The following is a 22,531-nucleotide window of genomic DNA, read 5'->3' on the forward strand; positions in this document are numbered from 1 at the left end:
TTTTGCCTTTCTTTTCTATTAATTTGGGTTTGCCTCATTTCTCTCTAACTTGCCCTCTGCTTCAAGCACCTGCACACATTCAGTGATGCTTCTTTTGCAGCAGATCCTCAGTGACTGGTATCTGACCCGCTACATCTCATTACATTCCTTGTAGAGAATGATTCTAATATATACACAGGGAGTAGACATTTCTTACATTTAAAGGAATAGCTGCCATTGGTTGGTATAGAGTTAGTTGCAGCAGAAACAAGTGAAGAGACGAACGCATAGTGCAGAACATTGATAAGTTATTCAGAAAGAGTGTTTTTGAAAAAACACACATTGAAATTATTTTTATTTTTGGTGTAATTTAAAAAACATAGGAATATTGACATTGCTTTTAAAATCCCTTGGAAGTTAAAGACTGTACACTGTCTGATCTTTCTGATAACTCTATTGTGTGAATGTGTAAATAACAAACATCTCTGTGTGGCTTTGGTCAACAGATACCAACAAGAACATTTCAAAACAAGGCATTTTTTTAAAAAAAGAAGTCAAAGTCTGAACCTGAATGGGCACCACACCAAACGCATCAAAACCTGCCACAGCTTGAGAAACGTGGCAATTTACAGTACTGTGAGAAAGTCAGACAAAAATCAGCACAGGAGCCATGTGAAACATTCTCAAAAAACAATCTTTACAAAAGGGGGCCTGAACATTTAAAGGAACTGGAGTTTGAAAATTTGCTTCAGAGTTGATACAAAACCTTAAATATTTCCTTATGAGTCTTTCTTCTGAGTCTGTTCAGGTTAATTTTTTTAACCATGCCAACTACTGTATTCAAGGCATTTTGTTCAGGGAGAGAGTGAAAGTATACAGCTGTTATTTTTTGTATCTCAAAAATAAGGTTACTATGACACCAAAAAAAACCAGACAAATTTATAGGATCTCAAACTGGAAATGATTATTTAAATTACTTGAATTCTGTAAATAGAAACTGTGAATTTATAACCATGATGCAGATTATATAATCTGTCTTCATAGGGTTAATGCTTACATACAGGCATTTTAAAACTTTATTTTCAACACTCAGATAAGAAAAAAATCAGAAAGTCCTGTGGTTTTCATCCTCTTCAAAATTTTTCATGGCTCAAAAATTCTAATGCCTCCTCTTACATTACAGATAAGAGGTGAAAAAAATTAAATCAAGATCTTTTGGATATTAAAAAAGAAAAATCACCATTATGAATGTTAAGTTTCAGGAGCAAAAGGAAGAGCTAAACTAAGTTTCGACTATCCCAGTAAACTCCCACATTCCAATGCAATAGTGGTCAACTTTGGAGGGTTGACCTACAAATACTATTTGCCAAAAGCAGCTTTCTAACAGCAATAACGACATTCCTGAAAATATCACATTAAATGCATATATATATATATATATATATATATATATACACATACACACACACCACTATAAAAAGTGACAAACTTTATACTGCATTACAAAAGATGTTTCTCATTTTGCTGATTCTGTTTCTTTTTTTGTTTGCTTGGTTTTTTGTTTTTTTTACTAAATAGGTTTATAACTCAGGTTGAAGAATGGGGGAAAAACAAATCCTAAAATCCTGACATTTAGAAAAAAGCTGAAACCACTTTTCCTACTACAAAACATCTCTTTTTTTTTTTTACAGAAACACCCAAATAATTAATTATAACAAGGGAAGAGACAGAAAAATGAAAAAAAAGGATCTTAGAATAAACGTCTAACTTCTGTTCTAGGACAGAATTGTCTACTCTGATCAGTATGGGGCTCTAAATGCCATTACTGTGAGTTATGCACAGGGTATGGAGGCTGAACAGGTTCGTGAGCGAATACAGATCAGGGAGGAAAATTCTGCCCTTACTTTGGTGTTGAATCACTAATTTCCACTCTAAGTTATAAAGTGTGAGCTGCCCCCCAGGGTGTGAAGCTGTAAGTACTAACTTCCAATGCAAAGCCCAAATCTGCTTAATTTACATTACACTAGAGTCTGTCAGGAAAATTAAAATCCATTTTATTCAGCATTTTAAGGTGAAATGTATATAAACTACACTTTTAAATTAAATCATACCCTTCCAAAATTGGTCTGCTTTAAGATGTCTAACCTTAGCAGATAGAATGAAGATGTCTCAGCAAATATTAATTTCGTGTTAAAAAATGTCCACAAGACAAAATAAAAAATTCTTAATTTACAAGAAGCAGTGTAAACAGCAAAAACAAGAGAAGCCACGAAGTTTCACACACCAGCCACTGGCAGATGGTTGCTCCAAATATTTATAAAACTTTGTATCTTCCTTTGTTGGTTGGTTGGTATGAATTTTGCTGCAATGAAAGAGGAAAAAGAAGTCAATCACAATGGCTTGCCAAAACAGATGAATAACGATTTGTAAAAACTGCTCAGCAATAAGTGGATATTAAAAATAATTACAGAGTTGCTCAGTAGTAACACACTCTTTGCAATTTGCAAGGAATTTTTATGCAGATTTCAACAATTTGAAAAATGGAGCAAAATTAGTTCCAAAAACAGACAGCAAGAGCAACATAACCTCCAGACTGTTGAGCTGAAAGACCACTGGCAGGTACCTTGAAGAGAAAGGCAGAGCCTACGATATTACTGGTGATTGCTTCCCCCACCCCCAACAAGGCTTTTACTACTGAAGGTCTCAAAATTCCATTTCTTATGACAATTTCAATTTCCTCTGAAAACAGGAAGCAGAACACAGAAGGCTACCACACCATGGTGTACTGTCCACAGCAAGGTAAAGAAAGAAAAACAAACCATGACACAAATGGTACTAAATACCAGGAGGGTTAAAAACCAATCTGTTAAAATGCAGTTCTGCCTTATGGAGCCAGAGACAAAAATTGAATAGGAAAACGACTCTTCCAGGAGTCTGAGATCACAAAATTTAGTTAGTGTCCTGTCTCCATCTGCTGGTTGTTCATAATACCCATAACACATGGAGAAATGTATTTTCCTTGCTGTTCACTGCTACACCATTTTCTACATTTTCTGATACGTAGTCCCAGATATTAACAGAGACTTATCTTGTAGGTCAGGTTTAAACATTCCTGCAAATCTTAACAAAGCCATCTAATACATTTCACTTACTAATCTGATTAGTTCTTCCTTTATAAGTCTCGTGATTTCAGCCTTTGCTTTCTGCACAGCCAGCTCATTGGCACCTGGACAGCAGAAAACAAACGTTAGAATTGCTTCTATATACTACGTGTAAAGAGTAAATGTTGCAGGTTTACTGTCAAGGCAATCAAAATGTTTCAATGGTTTGCTGTTGAACTGTAATAAATGTAGACTACCAGCACTGCTTTTTTCTTTTTAAAAAAAAGGAGTAACCTACTTAAAAACTTTAATCCCTGTTTACAGCATTCAGTAACATCCTGGAATAAGTTTGTTTACAGACAAACTAACATTAGCATGGAGCATGTCAAAAATAACCATGAGATTCACTAGGCTACACACAGTAGATTTGATCAGTTATATGACCCCTGCCAGAAATTGCAGGGGAACAGCACGCTGTATTCTTTTTCCATATCAACTCAAACAAGATCTTTATATTTGTCCTCATTTTTAGTACCAAATGAATTACTGTTACTCTTTTTCAAATATTTTCATACAGGGCGACCATATAAGTCTCCTCATTATGGACACACAAAGTTTTCACAGGATCAGTGTTCCTACAACTCCAGGAACCGTTTGGCAAAAAGTATCGAGACAAATGAGTAGGTACCCATACTTATTCTCAAGATAACAAGAATATCTGGGAGTGAAGATCCAAAGATGTATGCCACAAAGAATCAAACGCCTACGTATAGCACACGGAAAACATCTCTAATTAAAAAATACCCATAATACTTACTCTCTATAGCCAAATAAATTTTTCGTTCGCCTTCTTTAGGCTCTTTGCCTGGAGGGAAATATGTTCCTCTGATTGTAATAGCAGCTTCAGAATATTCACTGATTCTCTGCAGAGCTTCCTTAGATGTAACTTTCCACCTGGCAGTCTGAACAAAAAAGATTAGGAGAAAGATATTTGCAATTCAGCAACAACATTACCTGGTGAGATCCACTATTTAACAGAAATGTCTTAAGTGGAATTTTGGTTTCAAACAATGAGGCAACTGCCCAGTTCCAAAAGAACGTATGCAATAAAATCCACGTTACCACTGCATCAATTATGTCAGGGAAATAAATGGGAGGAAAAAAAAGGATGGATCTGCAGGACCACTGGAGGGAGAGCTCTCAAGGTTCTCCATTTTGTTTCTTGGGAAGTCAAAAAAGTAATAATTGTTCTTGTTATGCTTTTACCCAGCAGCACTCTGCCGAGAATATCATTTACCGAGCCTTTCATGGGAATCGACTTCCAAGACAAGTTTATTCTGCTAATTCTCATCATCAGCATTATGTTTTTCAGAAAGCTCTTTAGGGGTGCAAGTCTTTGTTGAAAGCAATTCTTCTAAGAAACAAAATTAAATGCTATTATAAACATGCATCTCTGCATGCCTGCTTATAAAAGCTCAGATACTAATGTGTGGAAAGAGATGATGAGATTTCAGTAGAAAATATCAGCATATAATGGGGGTTTTTTTCAAAGAGACAAACTGCATGGTCTTGTATATGAACTAGTTGTAACTATATCAACTACATTCAGTGTTGAAAGGCAGGAATAGGATGCATCTCATACTGTATTTATACGTATGTAACTTGACTCCTATCAGGAAAAGACAATGAGTTGTCCCCTTGGGAGTTTCTCAGTTTTGTTAGGTTGAGCAATGGCACTGTCCCTTTGTCGGAGGCATAAGGGGCATTGAGGCACTTGATTCCCACTGGTAGGGCTGGGTGGTATAGCTGGTGCCTCTGAAATTATGAGATGAATAGGTGAGTGAGCCAAACAAAAAGGCGGCCAGAAGAGACGCTGGAAAAATAAACTATTTTTTTCCCTAGATTTACATGCTAATAACTTCCTTGGGAATGAATCTCAAGCACTGTGCACCTCTGAACTGAGGAACAAAGCCAATAGGTAGATGGTACTTATTACCACAGTTACATGTCAAGAGGATGTGGCAGAGGAAGATCTGAGAGGCCCAGAAATCCCTTCTAATGCAAGATCATGTTATAAATCTGCACAGTCCCAACTAAAACAGTGTTAAGTGACAGTTATTAAAATATGATTCAACAAAAATCAGTTACTTGCCTGTGGGAAGTCATTGATCTCCAGTTCCTCCTCATATCTCTTAAAGGATTCGTTTTGTCCTCCCTCCTGTTTCTCTTCCTCCTGTTTCTCTATAGGTACATAATTGAGCTTAGCATTGATCTTTTCAGCCAGTTGCTCTGCAATGGTTTTGGCAGATACAGTAGGAGCCTGAATTGTGCCTCCTCTCAAGATAGCGTTTGTTGCCTGCTGCATCACATCCTGTAGTAAAAGAGGTTTGTATTCAAAATGAGGTAGCCAGAGGCAGCAGCACCCTAAAAACCTGGCCTTTTTAGAACCAGAGTTGCTTTAGAAAGTTTCTACACACATCAATATGGACAATCTGAAAACCTTCCTTTCCTTTCCCTCCTCTCTCAGCAAGAGAAAGCCTTGTTTCATCCCAACATGCCAAGGCTAACATTGGCTATAATCCCTTCCCTATCCCTGCATCCCCACACTCACTCCTTGTCCAAGTACCAAGCCAAACAAGGATGCCATCCCTCCCCACGATGGATATAAAACCCCAATGGTACTGGTCAATTGAGCTGACTTAACCTTGGAATTATAACTCTGTGAGAAATAATAAGATCCTGAACTGGAATTTCTGGCAGAAAGGAAATTTTAACAAGTGTTTTTCTGACATGAACCAGCCTGGCCATCTGCCCCAGCTGCTGGCAACTTCCCTGCCACACAGGGGGGGAAACAAGAATCCTCAGTTCTCAAGTAAGGGCTCCCAGGCTCTCCACCACACAGCCGGGAGCCTGGTGTCCCAGAAAGCCCCTATTAGAGCTATAACTCCCAGGGTTGCCAAGCTCTCAACTCAGCAGCAGCCCCAAGGCTGGCAAGCCCAGAACCACTAAGATCGGTAATTCAGACTCCCCAGCAGCCCGCCAGGTAAATAGGCTAGAAATGCCTGTTCATGAAACTTGTTAAGATTTATTCAAAATAGTTTGGTTTAAAGGAATTCACATTTTCCAACGAACTGAAAATCATCTGTTTGGAAAACTCCCACCCAGTTTTACAGCACTGACACACAGCCCAGCCAGTCAGCCCCCAGGCTGTAGCGGTGCATGGGATTCTTCCATCCTAAGTGCAAATCCTTGTACTTGTCCTTGTTGAACCTCATGATATTTCTTTTGGCCCAATCCTCCAAGTTGTCTAGGTCACTCCTAGCCCTACCCTCCAGTGTATCTACTACTCCCCGCAGCTTGGTGTCACCTTCAAATATAACCCATTGTTCTCTCAAAATGTTGTTAACGTACACCCCCATTTTTCACTTTAATTTAAACAGCATAACCTCCAATAATATATTACATATTTCAGCCAAAAAGGACATTCTGCTACTGTGATAAAATTAGCAAGTTCTGTAGTCATGCTTGGTGAAATCAGACATAATTAATGCCTGTGTGTCAGCGCAGATGAAGAGCTCCCTGCTGTTATACTAATGCATTTTGTCACGCCAAAAAATTACAAATCTAGTAGTTAAAATATTAATATAATTTCCCACCCCCACTGAGTTAGCCCTATTTAGAGGATACAGACCAATCATAACAGCATCATGTGGCAGAACTACAGAGATCAACCTGTTCACATAGCTGTAAAACAAAATTAAATACATTATATTACACATTTATTAATAGCTGCATGATAGAGAGCATGACCTTGAAGTGGAAAGGGACAAACACTTGTGCCTCTGCACCAAGATTCTTCTGGGCATTGATTCTCAATGCCAATCTTTTGGCAATTTCCAGTTTTTCTGCGTTACCAGCTGTGGGAGTAGGAGCATTAGATGTTCCTGGTGCTGCCATGTCTTTCACTCTCTTCTTTGAATTGAACATGCTCTCAATTTGTTCGTCAATCTAAAGGAAAGGACAACATCGGTACCACTGTTATGCTGTTCTTATCAACACTGTGGAAGGAAACACTAGGTGCAACTGCTTTTTTTTTTTTTTGATTTGGCAACCAGTGAATGCTACAGTGCCAGTCAAGAACTATGGCAGAACAAAGAGAAAGGGTCTTGTAGTCAGAAATAGGATTGGGGATCAGAAGACTGGAGTTCTAATTCAGCCTGCACTACAAGTTACTGTCAGACCCTGGGTAAGGTGCATACGCTATCCTCCAGTTTCACATTGAACTCTGAGCTCACTGCATGAAAAGTGCTACTTCAGGGTGAACTAAACAGCAAGTTTCCTTAATAATCACACACTGCAGACTGGGGAAAAGGCATTTGTATCATGAAAACTACATAACTGGGTGAGGAAAGAGGAGTTCTTCAACTGCTCTTTTATCAGCAGTCAATGGAATAACTTTCCAGCTCGCTGAAAAGGTATCAAACATTAAGTAATAGGATCTGATATGGATGTAGACAAGGAGAAAGCTGCCAGGTGCTTCTTTAAAACCCTGTAACTACAAGCTTTTTGTGAATGAGGTAACCACTCATTCCATTTGGTATAAGACTAATTAACTGTACAAGTATGAAAAATATTTGAGCCCGCTGCATGAAATAATATCATCCATTCTTAATCTACTTATAAAATACCAGTAAGTCACAGGTAGATGATTTTCAGCTCCTCATGAGAAAGAGATTTCATGAATTAAAGAAAGCACAGAACAACACACAAGATGTATTTAATAAACTAGAGTACAATATAACAAATAAAATATTTTGCAATTTGCTACTGTACTGAATTTGTGCTATTAGGTGTTATCTGAACAAACTAAAATCCCTTATAATGTAAATTACTAGCTTATTTGTACTTACATCAACAGCTGTATCTTCATCATCTGAATCCTGCAAGCCAAGAGCAGCTTTTTGTAGTTTCTTGCGTTCATTTGCCAAAGCCTGTTCTGTTTCATCAAACTTAAATCCTTTGCCAGAGAAGCCACTACTCTTTTTAATAATCTTCCCTTCCTACAAAGCAAGAACAATTATTTTTCAAAAGAGATTCAAACACAAATTTTAAGAGACACTTCCAGCAGGAGTAAAATAGAGACTATTCTTTATTTTTACTACTGATTTACTGTTACTATTGATTTTAAATGTCTATGCATTAACAAAGGTAAAATTAGGGTACTTAGAACTTCTTCCAAACCATGAAAGAAGTAAGTTATAACAAAAAGCTTACACACAATTTTGTATCAATTCCATAAGAACGAGTAAGCCATTTTGGGTTTTGAGTGAAGAAGTAAAATGCCCCTTGAGGTGAAGAGAAATATTTGTTACCACACAAGAAACTCTTCATACTAAATATCTGGGGCATGTGCCTAGTGATGTGGTGTTAACTTTTTAGATCAGGGTATCAAACTCACCCCATACCCTGGACCAGATATGGACTACATAGCTCCCTGTAGGCACATCCAGCCCAGGGGATGTGGTTGCAGTAGCAGTTCCAGCATAAAACATGCAGCCACAGTGGCAGCTCCGGCACGGGGCATGCAGTGGCAGCAGTTCTAGCATGAAGTGGTGGCAGGGCTGATAGCTGAGGTGGTAGGGCTGTGGCAGCAGCAATGGGAGAAGTGCTTGAATAGTGACCAAGGCTGCATCAGCCCTTACTCACTGCCCTGCCAATGATCACCACATTCACTGGGGCCTTCCAGGCCCTGGATTCTGCAGCAGGTCCCCTGCTCTGGCCATGCCCAGTTTCTAGTTGGCCACCAGCAGGTTGGTGGGCTAGACAGAGCACCTTTGTGGGCTGGATCTGGCCTGTGGCCCACATCTTTGACAACTCCATTTTAGACCATATATAAATATTACAAGAGACTTCACTGTCTTTTACATGAACCCTGATAACATCAGGTCCCAAGGCAGGCTCAGCGGTTCCTCTTCCAACTACACAGCCAGTTACCACAGTTAAATTCCCCAAAACAATCCAATTGCTTTCCATGAGTGTTATCAGAGGGTCAGTGAAACAACTCATGTGCACAACGTTATTCACATGCAGAATTTGTACCCAAATATGTAAGCAACACAACATAAACACCACACACCAAAAAGGAAAGATTACTTACAGCTTTCTGCTGATCTTTGAAGTCAGCCCAGAGCTTCTCCAGTTCAGCAGGAACTGGATTCCCTGACAATTCCAAAGCCTTAATGATATCACCAGCATACCGTGCTTGATCTTCCGTAATAAAAGTGTATGCAAATCCCTATTAAAGGTTAATACACAACTGTAAGCCTAGTAATTGTTAAATACACCATTTCATTCTTTCATTGATCTTAGCAAGGGTACTGCATTGGAAAACTTTTTTTTTTTTTTTTTTAATAGAAATGGAGAGTATAAATAAATGCAGTTAACATGGCAACTGACAAACTCACTGTAAAATTAAAAGCTTTTCATTTAGGTCTGTCTCTGGTGGTGAGTTTGAAATAAGGCCACTCATGCTCATTTCCAGCACAAACAGCAAGAGCCAAATTCATAGAGAAAGTCTTACTCCAGAAAAGCATTATCTACATTCCGCAGGGATGCAAGGCAAAACAGGAAGCCGTGGTTTGAAATTTCCCCATTTCTCTAAAAATCATCTCCCTTCTTCTTATCAAATACAAATAAAATCTTTTTATTTCCCATTCCCATTTCAATTACAACATTAATCAATATACAAGGCAGGGTTATCAATTAATTAAAAATAAAAACCACTTTTTACTAAGAAAAATTACTTTTACATACTTTATTGCCGGCTCGTCCAGTTCGGCCTGCTCTGTGCACATAATCTTCATAATGGTTGGGACAACTGTAATTGACTACCAGCATCAGCTGCTTTACATCCAGGCCTCTTGCTGCTACTGATGTGGCCACAAGAAGTTTGCACGCTCCATTCTTAAAATCATTAATTATGCTGTCTCTGTCATACTGATCAATTCCTGCAAGGAAGCAACACAACACCATACATTTAAGTTTGTATTTACTTCTATGTATCTACTGTCTTGGTTTTCAATAACAAAAAATGTTTCAGCTAAGCTGAAAGAACCCCCAGCACCAGGTTGTTGTGCATTTCCATCAACTCACCCATTTCAATAGACAATAGCTGAACTCTGAACAAAACCAGGCAGTCTCAGCAGAAGAGTAATTCTCTACAAAGACTGTCCCACCCAACTCCTCCAAACATTCTTTTAAAGAAAACAATCTCAATAAACAAGTTAATTTGACCTGTCACAACTGAATTTTTCTGAAGGCTTTGTCCACTTTGCAAGTGCACCCAAAAGCGCAAGACATTTTTCATTAAAACCTGGGTTTTTCCTATGTCCTTGGCTAAATTTTCCCTGGCATTGTTACTGAAGTTAGAGAATGTGATATGCATGGGCTGGCTGCTGTATACCAACATCACTCTACATAGTTTTTGAAACACTTGGGGATGGCAGGTGTTTGAGTGAGAGATTTTTCTGCTTTACTTTTTAAATAACTACTTCATGGCAGAAGGGAAATAACAGCTACTAGCTTCTCAAAAGCTACAAAAATGGGGTTTTTTGCCTGCCCTCCAGGCTCTGCAATAGCAATTAGTTAATAATATTCCCAGAGATGTATTACTCTCGGTTCATAACCGTGTTGCATAAAGCGATATTTTGGCACATGACGGTGCTTTATAAGTTAACGTAATAAAGAAAAATGCCAAGTCAATTGCACTTCCACTCAAAATGTGAAGAAAAGTTATGTGAACTGCAGAAATATTCTAAATGTCTACAGTGACTCTATAAAGAAACATATAAAAACACTTTTCAATTATTCTACCCCATTGATCTAGCTAAAAGTAATATATGTCCTTAAGATTGCACATTACCTCCATGAAGTGACATGCAGGGATAAGAAGCTCTCATTAAATCTTTCAACAACCCATCAGCATGTTCCTGTTTATCAACAAATATGATAACAGATCCTTTCTCCTGATAATGTCCCAGCAGTTCAAGTAATTTCAAGAATTTGTTCTCTTCTTCTATAACAATCTAAAAGAAGCAAAACAGAAAAACAAAAGTAGAAAGAACAGAGATTACATCTTCAAACACAAAACTCTGAAGAGTCTAACAACATAAACTTCACAACATCTGTCTTTGATTAGATTTTGATTAGCTTTTGAGTTTCAACTGAGCAGGAAAAGGAGAGAGAGAGAGAGAAATTCTTCAGGCCATATGCACAGACAGAAATGGAAGTACTAAAGCTGACAGTAAGGTAACCTATATGAAACAGTAAAAAAAACTAGATATATTGCTATCTGCAAATGAAGGGGCTTTTTGAGTGTTTTAGTGACTACTAATAAACCCAATGTTTACACTGAAGAGGCAATATTCAAATGAAAAGCGGCCACAGAAAAAAAATTCTCCAGACCAGCACAGCAACATAGGCATTAGGCAAGCCGAAGTGACTCCAAAATATAAGTGTACAATTATAGATTGAACTGCACTGCAATGATACTGCGATATACTTGTTCCCACATTCAGAGCTCTGCAGCCATCAGCTAGGTCAGGCTAATTCACTTTTATTTCAGTATTCCATCATAATTTTTTTTATAGACATAAGCGCAAAAAAGGGCAACAATTACAAGCACGTCTTTTTTTCCTATAACCCACAACTGTATCTAAAAGAAACTACAAGGATCAAAATGACAAACTACAAAATAGTAGAAGATCACCAGAGTGCTTGAAAATTAGAATAAACAATAGCGCAAATCTGCCAATTCGAACAGACTAAACATTCACCACGTAAGACCTGCATCATGAACCAACTGTGGAATATATTTTCAAGCATCATTCATTACAATGAGAATTTCTGGTTCCCATTAGACAAACACCTTTGCAGAAAAAACAAGATGGCAGCTCAAAAATGCCACTTTTAACTGCAAATGACTACTTTAAAAATACCTGTCATATTTTACTCACAGAGAGGGTTGCATGTCTATGAGAACTTTCCTACTGCTGTGTTAAACCAATTAGGTTGTGCTGTCTTTAAAAGCACTAGAAAACATTTCTGGAAATCTCCTCTCTCTCTGCATCTCCCAAAACATTCTTTATATCAAACTAGAAAATTGTGTCTCCTCACCAAAGGAAGGCTGGAAGAGCCTCACAAGGAATTCTAAAGGAATTAATGCCATTCATGCAAGGAAAATAAACTAAACTGACATGATAGGACTAGACTTAAAAAAAATTGCTGATTTTCTCTATCTATTCCAACACATACAAATGAAATATAAGCTGTTTCTCCATGTCAATGTTTCATTAAATATTCTTGCAGAAATGATTTCTTGCTACAGAAACAAAAGATGCAATTATGCAATACTCACTACATGTTGCTCCACATCAGAACAGACCACGCTTCTTCCCCCAACTTGAACCTCAATAGGTTTATTCAGAATTCGACGAGCTAAAGCCTCCATGGCTCTGGGGAAAGTAGCAGAGAACATGACCGTCTGACGATCAGGCCTGATGTTGTCTACAATGCGCATGACCTGGTTTAACAGTAAAATCCTGATTAACGTTGAAGTGCTCTAGCAACAAACTTTACACACATACATGATCACATAAGCACCTTGTCATTTTTAAAGCTAAGAAATAATTGCATTCCACAAAATACAAACAGCTTTCTGCAAGTTACACCCTCTGGAGACCATGAGCCATCGCTGTTAGAGAAGCAACATTCGGTGGGCTCAGTTGGAACATCACAAACAAAACAGTGCTAGAATTTTGTACCCCTTAAAGGATCAGCACAACACAAACCTTCTAGTAGGGAGAAAAAGAAAAAAACCTTCCCAATTTTGAGAGAGAGAAAAAAAGCCTTGGGATAGTCCTGAAGCCCCAAACTAAAACCTACGTCACAGGAAAACCATCCCTCCCCCCTCACCATTACTCTCACTGCTTAAAATCCACTGTGTCATTCATTACCTGTGGTTCAAAACCCATGTCAAACATTCTGTCTGCTTCATCAAGTACAACGTATGTAACCCTGCGAAGGTTTGTCACCCGTCCTATGAAAAGGAGAGGGGAAAAAACATGGGGAAACAAAATCAAACTGAAATTTGTTTTCCCCTCAGGAGTAATTTTAAATAAAGTGATAAGTATTCTGACTAGCTTCTAACCAACATATAAAAGTTAAATAGCATTTTAATTTTTTTTTTTTAATATCACTAAAGGTGAGTTTTAAACGTCTTGTTCTAATGGCATTATATCTATCTATATATATTTTGAAAAATGTGTAAGTATGCACAAGGCCCTTTATTTTGTCAAACTCTTCTCTTGCATACCATCAAAGGGCCAGAAGAACCTGTAAAATTCAGAAAACAGCCCTCGCCAAAACACATCATAAAACTAAGACTGAGATGAAGCAACGAGCCACATCAGCCATAATCTGACAGCGCCACCTAGAAAAAAACATATTAGAGATTACAGCGCATGTGTGGAAGGCAAAGTTCAGTGCTAACTGATACAGCCTCAGAAAAAAGGATTATTTTTATAATATAATATATAACATATAATATATAATGCCTTCTTGGCATTCAGAAATAATGATTTTTTTTAGGTATTCATAACTATTTCTAACAAACTGCTAATAATATGCATAATACAGTATAAGCAATATTTTCCAACCTGTCTAGCAAATCCATTGACTTAAAAGACTTTGGGACAAGTGGAAGCAAGATCAACAGTTGTCAGCTTATACACACAGCTCACTTCGGAGCAGTCTTGCATAAACAAGTCAAAACCCTTCCCAAATAAGTACATGGGCATCTTTTAACAAGTATGCATAAAATACAAAGGGATTTTTCACAAATGCAATTAAAGCAAGTTTCTTCTAAAAAGCACTGACACAGGATTATGTCAGATTTCAAGCAATAATGTAGTGACACTCTGTTGAGAGTTCTCAGATTGGAATTATGATTTTCATATTCCAGAAACATTCTTTATTCAAACTGGCAGCTTTATCAAGATATGCAAATATTTATCAACTTAAATTAAGCAAGATTATAACTGCCTTGAATCCTCAAACTATTCTTTTTTAAGGAGTAATACAGAATTTGTAGATGTTGAATTCACACTAAGTTACCAAAATAAACTTTTCTAAAAATCTACATCTATACTTAATGTTAATATTTGCATCCCCAAATAATAACTCTGCAAAATTACTTGGGAACAGCATTAATGTACCTACCTTTGACGGATTAAGTCTTGGAAGCCCAGTTCTATAAGTCTTGAAGGTACTTTTTCCACAGAAGTTAAATAATGTCAACAGTTTAGTAGAGGTTTTGATGTGGAATATTTTAATAATCAAACTTTGTCTAAAAAGCATGCAATGATTATGCTAAAACAAAACCTCTTAAAGCTGTGTTATCCCAGCATATCCTACCTACATATTCAACTGAGGAAGTTGGTAGTTTTAATTACAACTAAAATCATATTCAGTAATTCTTTCTGTTTTTTTATCAAGAGATAAAGGTTGAGACTTCTATTGGGCATGCCCTTTTTGAGGTAAAAGTCAGCTGTTAAATTATGTTAATATTAATTAGCATTGTGGAGGAATCATGTAAAAATAAGTGAAATTTAGGTAAGTCTCTCTTTACCTAAATTACTCCCAATTTGGGGCAGATAGTTGTATATCTATAGTGCACAAAAATCCTTACAAAAATTTCAAACATACTACAATTACTGTTTTTCAAAATCAGCAAATGAGTAAAGAGTCATTTGTACTAGTGTACACGGTAAAATGAATAACACAGCTTCAAGAAATATAAATAAATTCCAGAAGACCATTTATCAAAACATATGATCTCTTGAATTTCTTTATTTGCATTACACAAATATTTTTTAAAATGTGCAAAGGAAAAAGATTTCTACTCACCATTGTTAGCTGCTAACATGTCAATCATACGTCCAGGTGTGCAAACAATAATTTCAGCACCTCTTTTCAGTTCTGCGATCTGATTTTAAAAACACAGTAAATTTAATTTAACAAGCCATTTGAGTTACTTTTAGAACTGTGACCCTATAAATAAGAGAGTGAATGATACATGCAATCTTTTCAGTCACCATAATTAACTATACATGCAGCACTACAATAGCCCACTAATGGTTTTATGTATTTGTCATTTAAAGTTTTTACTTGCAAATTTCTTTAACTTCTTACCAGAAGTAGATCCATAGTTGCTACAAAAGCATATGATAGCCATATGAATCCTATATACAACAAGTACCCCATTTATGCTATTTTATGTAGGGACCTCAGAAACTCTACAGCAAGGATATCAAACATATGACCTGTGGGCCAGATCTGGCTCATGGTTCACTGGACCAGCCCCACATGCTGCATCTGACATATGGGCCAAATCTGGTGGTGCGTGTGCTGCAGGCAGCACAGAGGGGTCAGCAGTTCAGGATGCCACATGCGATCCACGAAATGCTGCAAGTATTACCAGTTCCTATTTCCATGGCAAAAAACTGGCTTGCAAATTAAACTATCAAGCTTTACAAAAATGCTTGCTAAAGACAAGAAGAACTAAGAGAATCTAGGGGAGGTGTTTGAGGCATTAATAAAAACTAGGGAACTTCTGGAGGTAAAACCACAGAAGCCCTTAAGATGGTATTTCTAATTGTTACACTGCACAAATGCTTTAAGTACTGCCCAACTTCGCATATAAAAATATTCTGCAACTCTGGGAAATACACATGAGAGACTTAAAGCAAACTGGCTTGTAGAACACAGTTATATGTACATGAAGAAGCAAGGGATTGTTAAAACTAGACTTTCAAGGATGGCCATTTACTTCTAAGATACTGATACCTATAGAAAAGCAAAAAGGAGAGCTCAAACCAATACTGGATTTGTATGAAAGGATGTTACCTGAGGAGTGTCAAAAAATGTTTATAAATAAAATAGTGTGTACCTGCTCACTGATTCCTGTTCCTCCATAGACACACACAACTCTAAGTCCCAGAGTCTTTGAGAACTTCTTACACTCCTTGGTAATTTGCAAAGCCAACTCTCGAGTCGGGGTCATGATAACAGCTGAAAAAGAAAAATATTAGAACCCACATAACAAGAAATGTAATTGATACTATTAATGACACAGTAAAAAAAAAAAAAAAAAATTTACAGTGAAGTTTTAACCACCCCCAGTACAGTAATACAAATTTACTTTTGTGTCCAGTTTAAAACCCTTATTTGAAGAGCACTGCAGTAGTTGAGCCTGTGATGGAGGAAAAAAAAAAAAAACCATGACCAGATCTCCAGTAACATGAAAGAAAATTCTTCCTCTCCAACTTATGGAAACGCACTGTCAACTCTAATGTAAATGCTCCTAATGGATAAATCACTCCACAAAAGTAGTAAGTGGCTTGCTGAAATGACAGAATCTTCAATGGTTACGAGCAAGGAAACTTATCTCAGGGCTAGCAGACAGTTGTGAAATAAATCTCCAAGAGAGGAAGTGAAGACCTTTCTTAAGACCTTGCTGAGTGTGCAAAAAATATCTGACAAAGCATATCAAGAATTCTGTAGTTCATCTCCTGCAACCAAGCAAGAGACCAAAGCTGACTTAGCCATAAGTCAGCCCCGGTCCCACATCCAGTGAAAAAATGTAAAGCAGCAAATTTCCCTTTCACTCCTCATGTTAAGCTGTTATAAGTAAGGTATATGTTGAAAGGTTGGGGGGGAGAGGAATGGAGACAGGTGCACAGTAATTTCACCTGCCAGCTCAGAAGAGCTTAAACACTGAGATGTACTGAAAGAAAAGATATTTTTGGTTGGTTCTTCTAGAACTCTGAAGATTCTCACTATCCGTGGAAAACAGAACGTAGCCCCCAGATTCCACATTGGTAAATGGCATTTAAAACTCCTGAATGTATTTTTATTGGTCGTGGTATTTCTTAACCATAACTAGATTATTTACAATACACACAGATTTCATTAGTGAATTAGCCCAATGCAGTTTTTTAAACATCAATATACCTAACTTTAAAAAAAAGCATAAATCTGTCACTATCTGAAAACAAAAGATCTGTACCTATTGGACCTTCTCCTTCTTCTAACGACCTCTGATCCATAATATGCCTGAACATAGGCAAAAGAAATGCAATGGTCTTTCCACTTCCTGTTTTAGCAATGCCAATCAGGTCACGTCCATTCATAATTGCTGGAATAGCCTGGGCTTGGATGGGTGTGGGCTTTTCATAGCCATGTCTTAAAGAGAGAAAAACAAAGCACGGTTAGAACAAAAGAATGTTGTGAATGAAATAAATCACATATAGTTTTGCTGGAAAGATTTCTATGTTCTACTTAAGCAGAAGTCTCACTGGCATGCAAAAATATAGCACAAAAATAGAGAACTTAGAAATGTGTTACATAATTGATGGGAAAGATTAGTTCCTAATAACTGTCCAATACACCGATCCTGAGTGAGCACCTATCAAACAATTTTTAAATACCTCCTAAGGGTTAATGTGTATAATGAGAAAAAAAGAGAGTCAAACTGTAACACCTTGGCCTGAAGACCTCATTCCCAGTAGACACAAAAGAACATAAACTTAGATATTTTTTGTTGATACATTTCTCACTTACTTTTTGAGGGAATTGAGAATTTTCATAGAAATACCACATTGTACCCAGGTTTTGATTGGTTTGGGGCAGCCTTTCCCCTTGACTGTAATTCCCTCCATTTCCAGCCTGTACACATTCACCTCTGAAATGCACATTAATATACAATTAAACAAACTCTAAGCAAGTGGGATTTTTAGACTCAAAGCAGCCCCCACCCCAGAACTTTTCAGAATGTAGCAGCACACCATTTTAGAAACTAACATACTATGTATATTACAATATAAACATTTGCATTCAATAATAAGTCGATATGCTGTTAACTGCTTTTTATTATGTTCATCCCATCAACTGGTGGCAGGGAACGCCCCACTAGCTCTGCCTGGCCTAGTGCATGCTTGCTCCCAGGACAGCAGTGGACTCCCCACATATGGCTCCAAGTCACTGGTGAGAATCAGGAACCAGTGGGGCAAGTTCTCCCTTTAGTTCCCCACCGCAACCTGCCCTGAACTCCAGCCCTAACAGAGAGAGTCTGGGGACACAGCCAGCAGTACAAGACGCTGGGCTACACATGCAGCACACGGAGAGCGCTGAGGCGGTGGGAGTAGCAGGCGGTAGACAATATGATACATGAGGGTACAGTGGGAACACCAGGGCGTGCGATGGCACTGACACTACCACTGCTGTGGGGTGACATCATGCAGTGCACCTCAGTTTTCAGGAGGCACATTTAGACCAAACTAAGAACTGGCTGCAACAGAAATGCACCTGCCTGTACTGCATCAGGCAGGCACCCTGCTTCTCCTGCGGCTCTTCCCAGTGCAGGTCTGACTTGCCTTCTGCAAACCAAGGCACACGGGGCAGCTTCTCCCCATGGTGGCAGCAGCCTGGAGACAGATGCTGCTGCCATCAGGTAGAACTGCCATGCATCTCAGTTTTTCAGAAAGCCAAACCAGGAAAAGCTGCAGGAGAAATGGCACGTCTGCCTAATGCAATGCAGACAGTCTTGCCTTTCTGTGCAGCTCTGGTTTATCTGTGACATGTCTAGGCACACAGGGCAGTTCTTCCCCAGTGTTGCAGTACCTCTGGCAGGTTCTTGCAGCACCACAGTTGAGAACCACTGTTCTAAGCATTTCTCAATATCCTTCTCAGTCTGCTTGAAACGTGCAGTCTAAAAAAGGTGACAGATTTTTTTGCAGCACAGAAATAAAATTTAGCCTGCCAGAGACACAGACGCTGGGTCTGTACAAGAAACTGTATTACACTGACAATGGGCAGCCCACAAACATAACAACGTGAAATAATCCATCACAATTACTGATCTCAGTTGTTTCAACTTCACTCCCTCCCTGCCAGATCAGTCTCCAGGATCTCCCTTTTGTCCTTCAATTCTTCTCTGTAGCCCATAATTGGGTTGCTATGAAGCCAGCTATTCTCAGATTAGCGTCTGTAGATCATTTCCCAATGGTTCACTAAATTTTTGCTTTACGTGAAAAGGGTAAGACCTAGAGAATTCACCGGTGCCCTACACAACGTTTGGCAGACATTTTCTTTCATTGCAAATAGCTTAAAATGCTCCATTATTATCTGTCTTTACCTTCTGGGGTCATTTTAGCAAGCTCTGGAACTTCAACATAGAAATTTTTCCTGAAGGGCTCATACTCGATCTTTCCATGATCCACTGGTTCTAGCAGCTTCCTCTGTTTGGTCTGATAGCCCGTCAAGGCAGTCTGAAGATCAACTTCTTCCTCTTCTGAAGAATACTGAAGAATACATTTTAAATCATATAGCAATTTATTTAGTAAAAACCCGCTAGAAGCATATATTTAGCCCACTGACACAGTAAGAGAACGTTACTTTTCTCTCAAACCCAGCTAGGAGAGTTGGCTTTTCAAGCTCTACAGACCACCCACAGCTGACAGATTTATGTCCCTGCTGTAATCCCTGGGCTGACTGCAATTCATGAAGGCACACAGAAGCCAGCTCTAAGCTACATGCATGCGTCAACTCTGCCATAGCAGAGTTCAGCACAGGCTAACTGCTCAGAGTACTTACCCAGCCTAACAAGTAGACCTTACATATCTTGCTGAGTTCTGAGCTGCTACAGCTACACTCCTAGCGGTCCTAACTGAACACCCAGACAAAACAGCAACATAGATAAATTACCAGTCAGATGTACAACTACCATTCACAAGTCAAATTACCCTCATACACACATCTTATTAGCTATGAGTTAAGTCAGCTAAGTTCACTCACATGCATATCTCAACTCCCAATTATATCAAACAGTCGGCACACTAAACAACCCAAACCTTTCAAACAACTTCGTCTCTGCATAAGAACATGCAAGCGTGGTTCTTTTTGTTATTTTTAAACTACAGCACTGATGAATCTTATATATGGTCAGGTACATTCTGCCTAGCTTCGAGCAGTCCAACCAAGTCAACAAGACTATCCACATATCTAACATACTGAGACTTCTTTTTCTAAGACAAATACCCCTTTTCCCAGTACACACCAAACACTTTCCAGTTACCTCCATTGCATCTTGGTCATTCTCCATCAGCTCCCCTTTCTTCTTTTCTGATTCTACAGCTGCCTTTTTGGTTGTCACCACAGTCACTACTTTGGTAACAGTTGGTCCAGATTTCTAGCAAAATAGTTAGAGAAAACCATTATATTACCACATGTACCACAGAAATATGCTGTGCAAAACATATCGATTCTGTACGCTTCCAAATGCATTAGCCCAACTTTGCTCCTAGTTCTTCAGATGAAACTTCAATAGGGTTAATAGTAAAAATCTGATTTGTGGAGACTAGGGTTAAGGTGAGCAGGTACCATTATTTAGCTCTTGCTTGCTGGAATGTTTTTTTTCCCCCTGAAATACATTCTTCAACAGCATTTTCCTACATCATAATGCTAACACTATGCTCGAGAAGACTGAAACACAAGACAATCTTATGAACCTATTTTACCTTTTCGCTCCCACCTCCACCCTTCACACTTCTCATATTGAACTTTTTGACCTCTTCTTTAACTTCTTCCATGTAAGCATCCAGAGGGTCTAATTCTTCATCTTCCACCTCCATGCCTTCTTTCTCTCCTTCTGCAGTTTCCTCCTCATCATCTAGTTAGAGGGAGAGAAATATTGTTTTCCAATTGGATGTTTTTGTTTAAAAAAGAAACAGTGTGGGGATTTTGTTATGGTTTAGTATAATGCAGATCTATGGAATATTAATAAAGGTGAAGCTCAACAACTGGGAAGCATTTATTGTAAAAGGTATAATGCACAGCAGAATACCATGAGGATAGGTGAACAATCTCTCCCAAAGGTCAGCCTGACTGGGAGGTAAAAAAGGAACTGTGGGCCAAAGATCAGCCCAGGAAAAGGATTCTTCCTTATGCCATCCAAGGACTTGGACACCAGTTGCAGGAACCCCAAAATACTGAGCCACAGCTCACCACAGATACCACACATGGACTCCTCTCCATGGCAAAACAAGTTCCAGAGGAATAAACAGGTCTGGGGTGCCAGCATAGCCAACATGCCTCCACAACCCCAGAAGCCAGAACTCTAAATCCAGAAATCAACATTTAGAGCAATGTATATTCCTCCCCTGGCGATATGCAAGTGGGAAGATTCTCCTGGGCCTGAAAATGACACGTGGCAGAGGATGAAATCTGCTGTGCTAAGACAGGAGGTCACCAGTACCTGGTCCATTTAGCTGCAAATTTAGCGTGGTTAAAAAAGTAGCAATTGCCAGTTCACAAACAAGTGCTGAAACCACAACATGTGAAGTTTTTTGTTTTAACTGGGAGAGGGGTAAGGGGAAAAAGAAAAAAATATATCCACATATGTCACTGAACTGCTCATTATGTCACATAACTAACTTGTATAGCTGCCCAATAATTGGTGGGTTCACTCTGTCCCCTCTTCCATTCCCAAAACCAGAGCTTGCTAGTCTCATTTATTGCTTCCTAAACTGTGTCCATGAACAAAACTATTTCACTACAACACATTCAACAAAAGCAGCTGAGAAATTTTAAAATCAACTGAAACAATACAAAGCTAGGTTTTATTGTTAGGGATAAAAGCTGAATTTGTTGAATTATTATGTAAAATCAAAATTTTAAAATACCATCATCATCTTCTAAGCTCCACTTTTTCCCCTGTTTCATTTCTTCAATTTCTTTTTTCAGTTCTCCTATGTTTTCCATAGCCTTCTTGCGCTGTTCTTCCCTCCATTTCTCTACTCTCTCTTTTCGTTTTCTCATTTCCTCCTCCAGTTTGTTCTGATCAAAGTTCTGTGAGAAAAAAACAACCAACTCAAAGATTATTGCTCTGATCCTGCACTCCTTCATACAACTCGCCATCAAGATCAGTGGCAGTTTTACTGGAAATACAGGTTGCAAGTCTGGCCTCCATAAAACCTATACCAACAGAAGTTAAACTTATTATAGAGGAAAAGAAAATACTGATGTTAACTGTAACACTTGAATATAAAACATCACATATCCAGTGCCAGATGGTCCTACGGATAGATCTTTCCAAACCAATACTCCTGAACCAGCTGCTCAATCTTTTAGGAAAAGTACACTACAGCAACAGTTCTCAACCTTTTTCTTTTTGGTTTGTGAGCCAGTAAAAGGCCAAAAGAGTTCTCTTACCATCCACTATTTCCCATAATCCTCTGAATTAAAGAAGCAGCTCTGAGTGGTTTATGGATAGAGGAGTCTGAAGTCAGAGTGCTGGTGGAGGAAGCACATGCTGTGAAATAGGTTGGGTGGGGATT

General features: G+C 38.4%; 1 protein-coding gene across 1 annotated transcript in view; it reads right to left on the reverse strand.

The window, feature by feature from the left end:
* Positions 1 to 301: 301 nt before the first annotated feature.
* Positions 302 to 22,531, reverse strand: part of DDX46 (DEAD-box helicase 46) — a 29,357-nt gene continuing 7,127 nt past the window's right edge. The window contains exons 5-23 of the mRNA XM_090064849.1: positions 21,878 to 22,043; positions 20,714 to 20,865; positions 20,272 to 20,385; positions 19,333 to 19,498; positions 17,760 to 17,880; positions 17,206 to 17,381; positions 16,087 to 16,208; positions 15,045 to 15,123; positions 13,094 to 13,176; positions 12,496 to 12,660; positions 11,002 to 11,164; positions 9,894 to 10,087; positions 9,238 to 9,375; positions 7,991 to 8,140; positions 6,891 to 7,088; positions 5,233 to 5,451; positions 3,898 to 4,042; positions 3,132 to 3,205; positions 302 to 2,341 (exon numbers count right to left, since the gene is read on the reverse strand). Of these exons, the coding sequence (XP_089920975.1) occupies positions 2,294 to 2,341; positions 3,132 to 3,205; positions 3,898 to 4,042; positions 5,233 to 5,451; positions 6,891 to 7,088; positions 7,991 to 8,140; positions 9,238 to 9,375; positions 9,894 to 10,087; positions 11,002 to 11,164; positions 12,496 to 12,660; positions 13,094 to 13,176; positions 15,045 to 15,123; positions 16,087 to 16,208; positions 17,206 to 17,381; positions 17,760 to 17,880; positions 19,333 to 19,498; positions 20,272 to 20,385; positions 20,714 to 20,865; positions 21,878 to 22,043 (2,673 nt within the window). The 3' untranslated portion in view covers positions 302 to 2,293. The remainder of the gene's footprint in view (positions 2,342 to 3,131; positions 3,206 to 3,897; positions 4,043 to 5,232; positions 5,452 to 6,890; positions 7,089 to 7,990; positions 8,141 to 9,237; positions 9,376 to 9,893; positions 10,088 to 11,001; positions 11,165 to 12,495; positions 12,661 to 13,093; positions 13,177 to 15,044; positions 15,124 to 16,086; positions 16,209 to 17,205; positions 17,382 to 17,759; positions 17,881 to 19,332; positions 19,499 to 20,271; positions 20,386 to 20,713; positions 20,866 to 21,877; positions 22,044 to 22,531) is intronic.

Source organism: Crocodylus siamensis, chromosome 10, assembly GCF_052110815.1.
Source record: "Crocodylus siamensis isolate JL-2025a chromosome 10, ASM5211081v1, whole genome shotgun sequence".
In the NCBI taxonomy this organism is placed as follows: domain Eukaryota; kingdom Metazoa; phylum Chordata; order Crocodylia; family Crocodylidae; genus Crocodylus; species Crocodylus siamensis.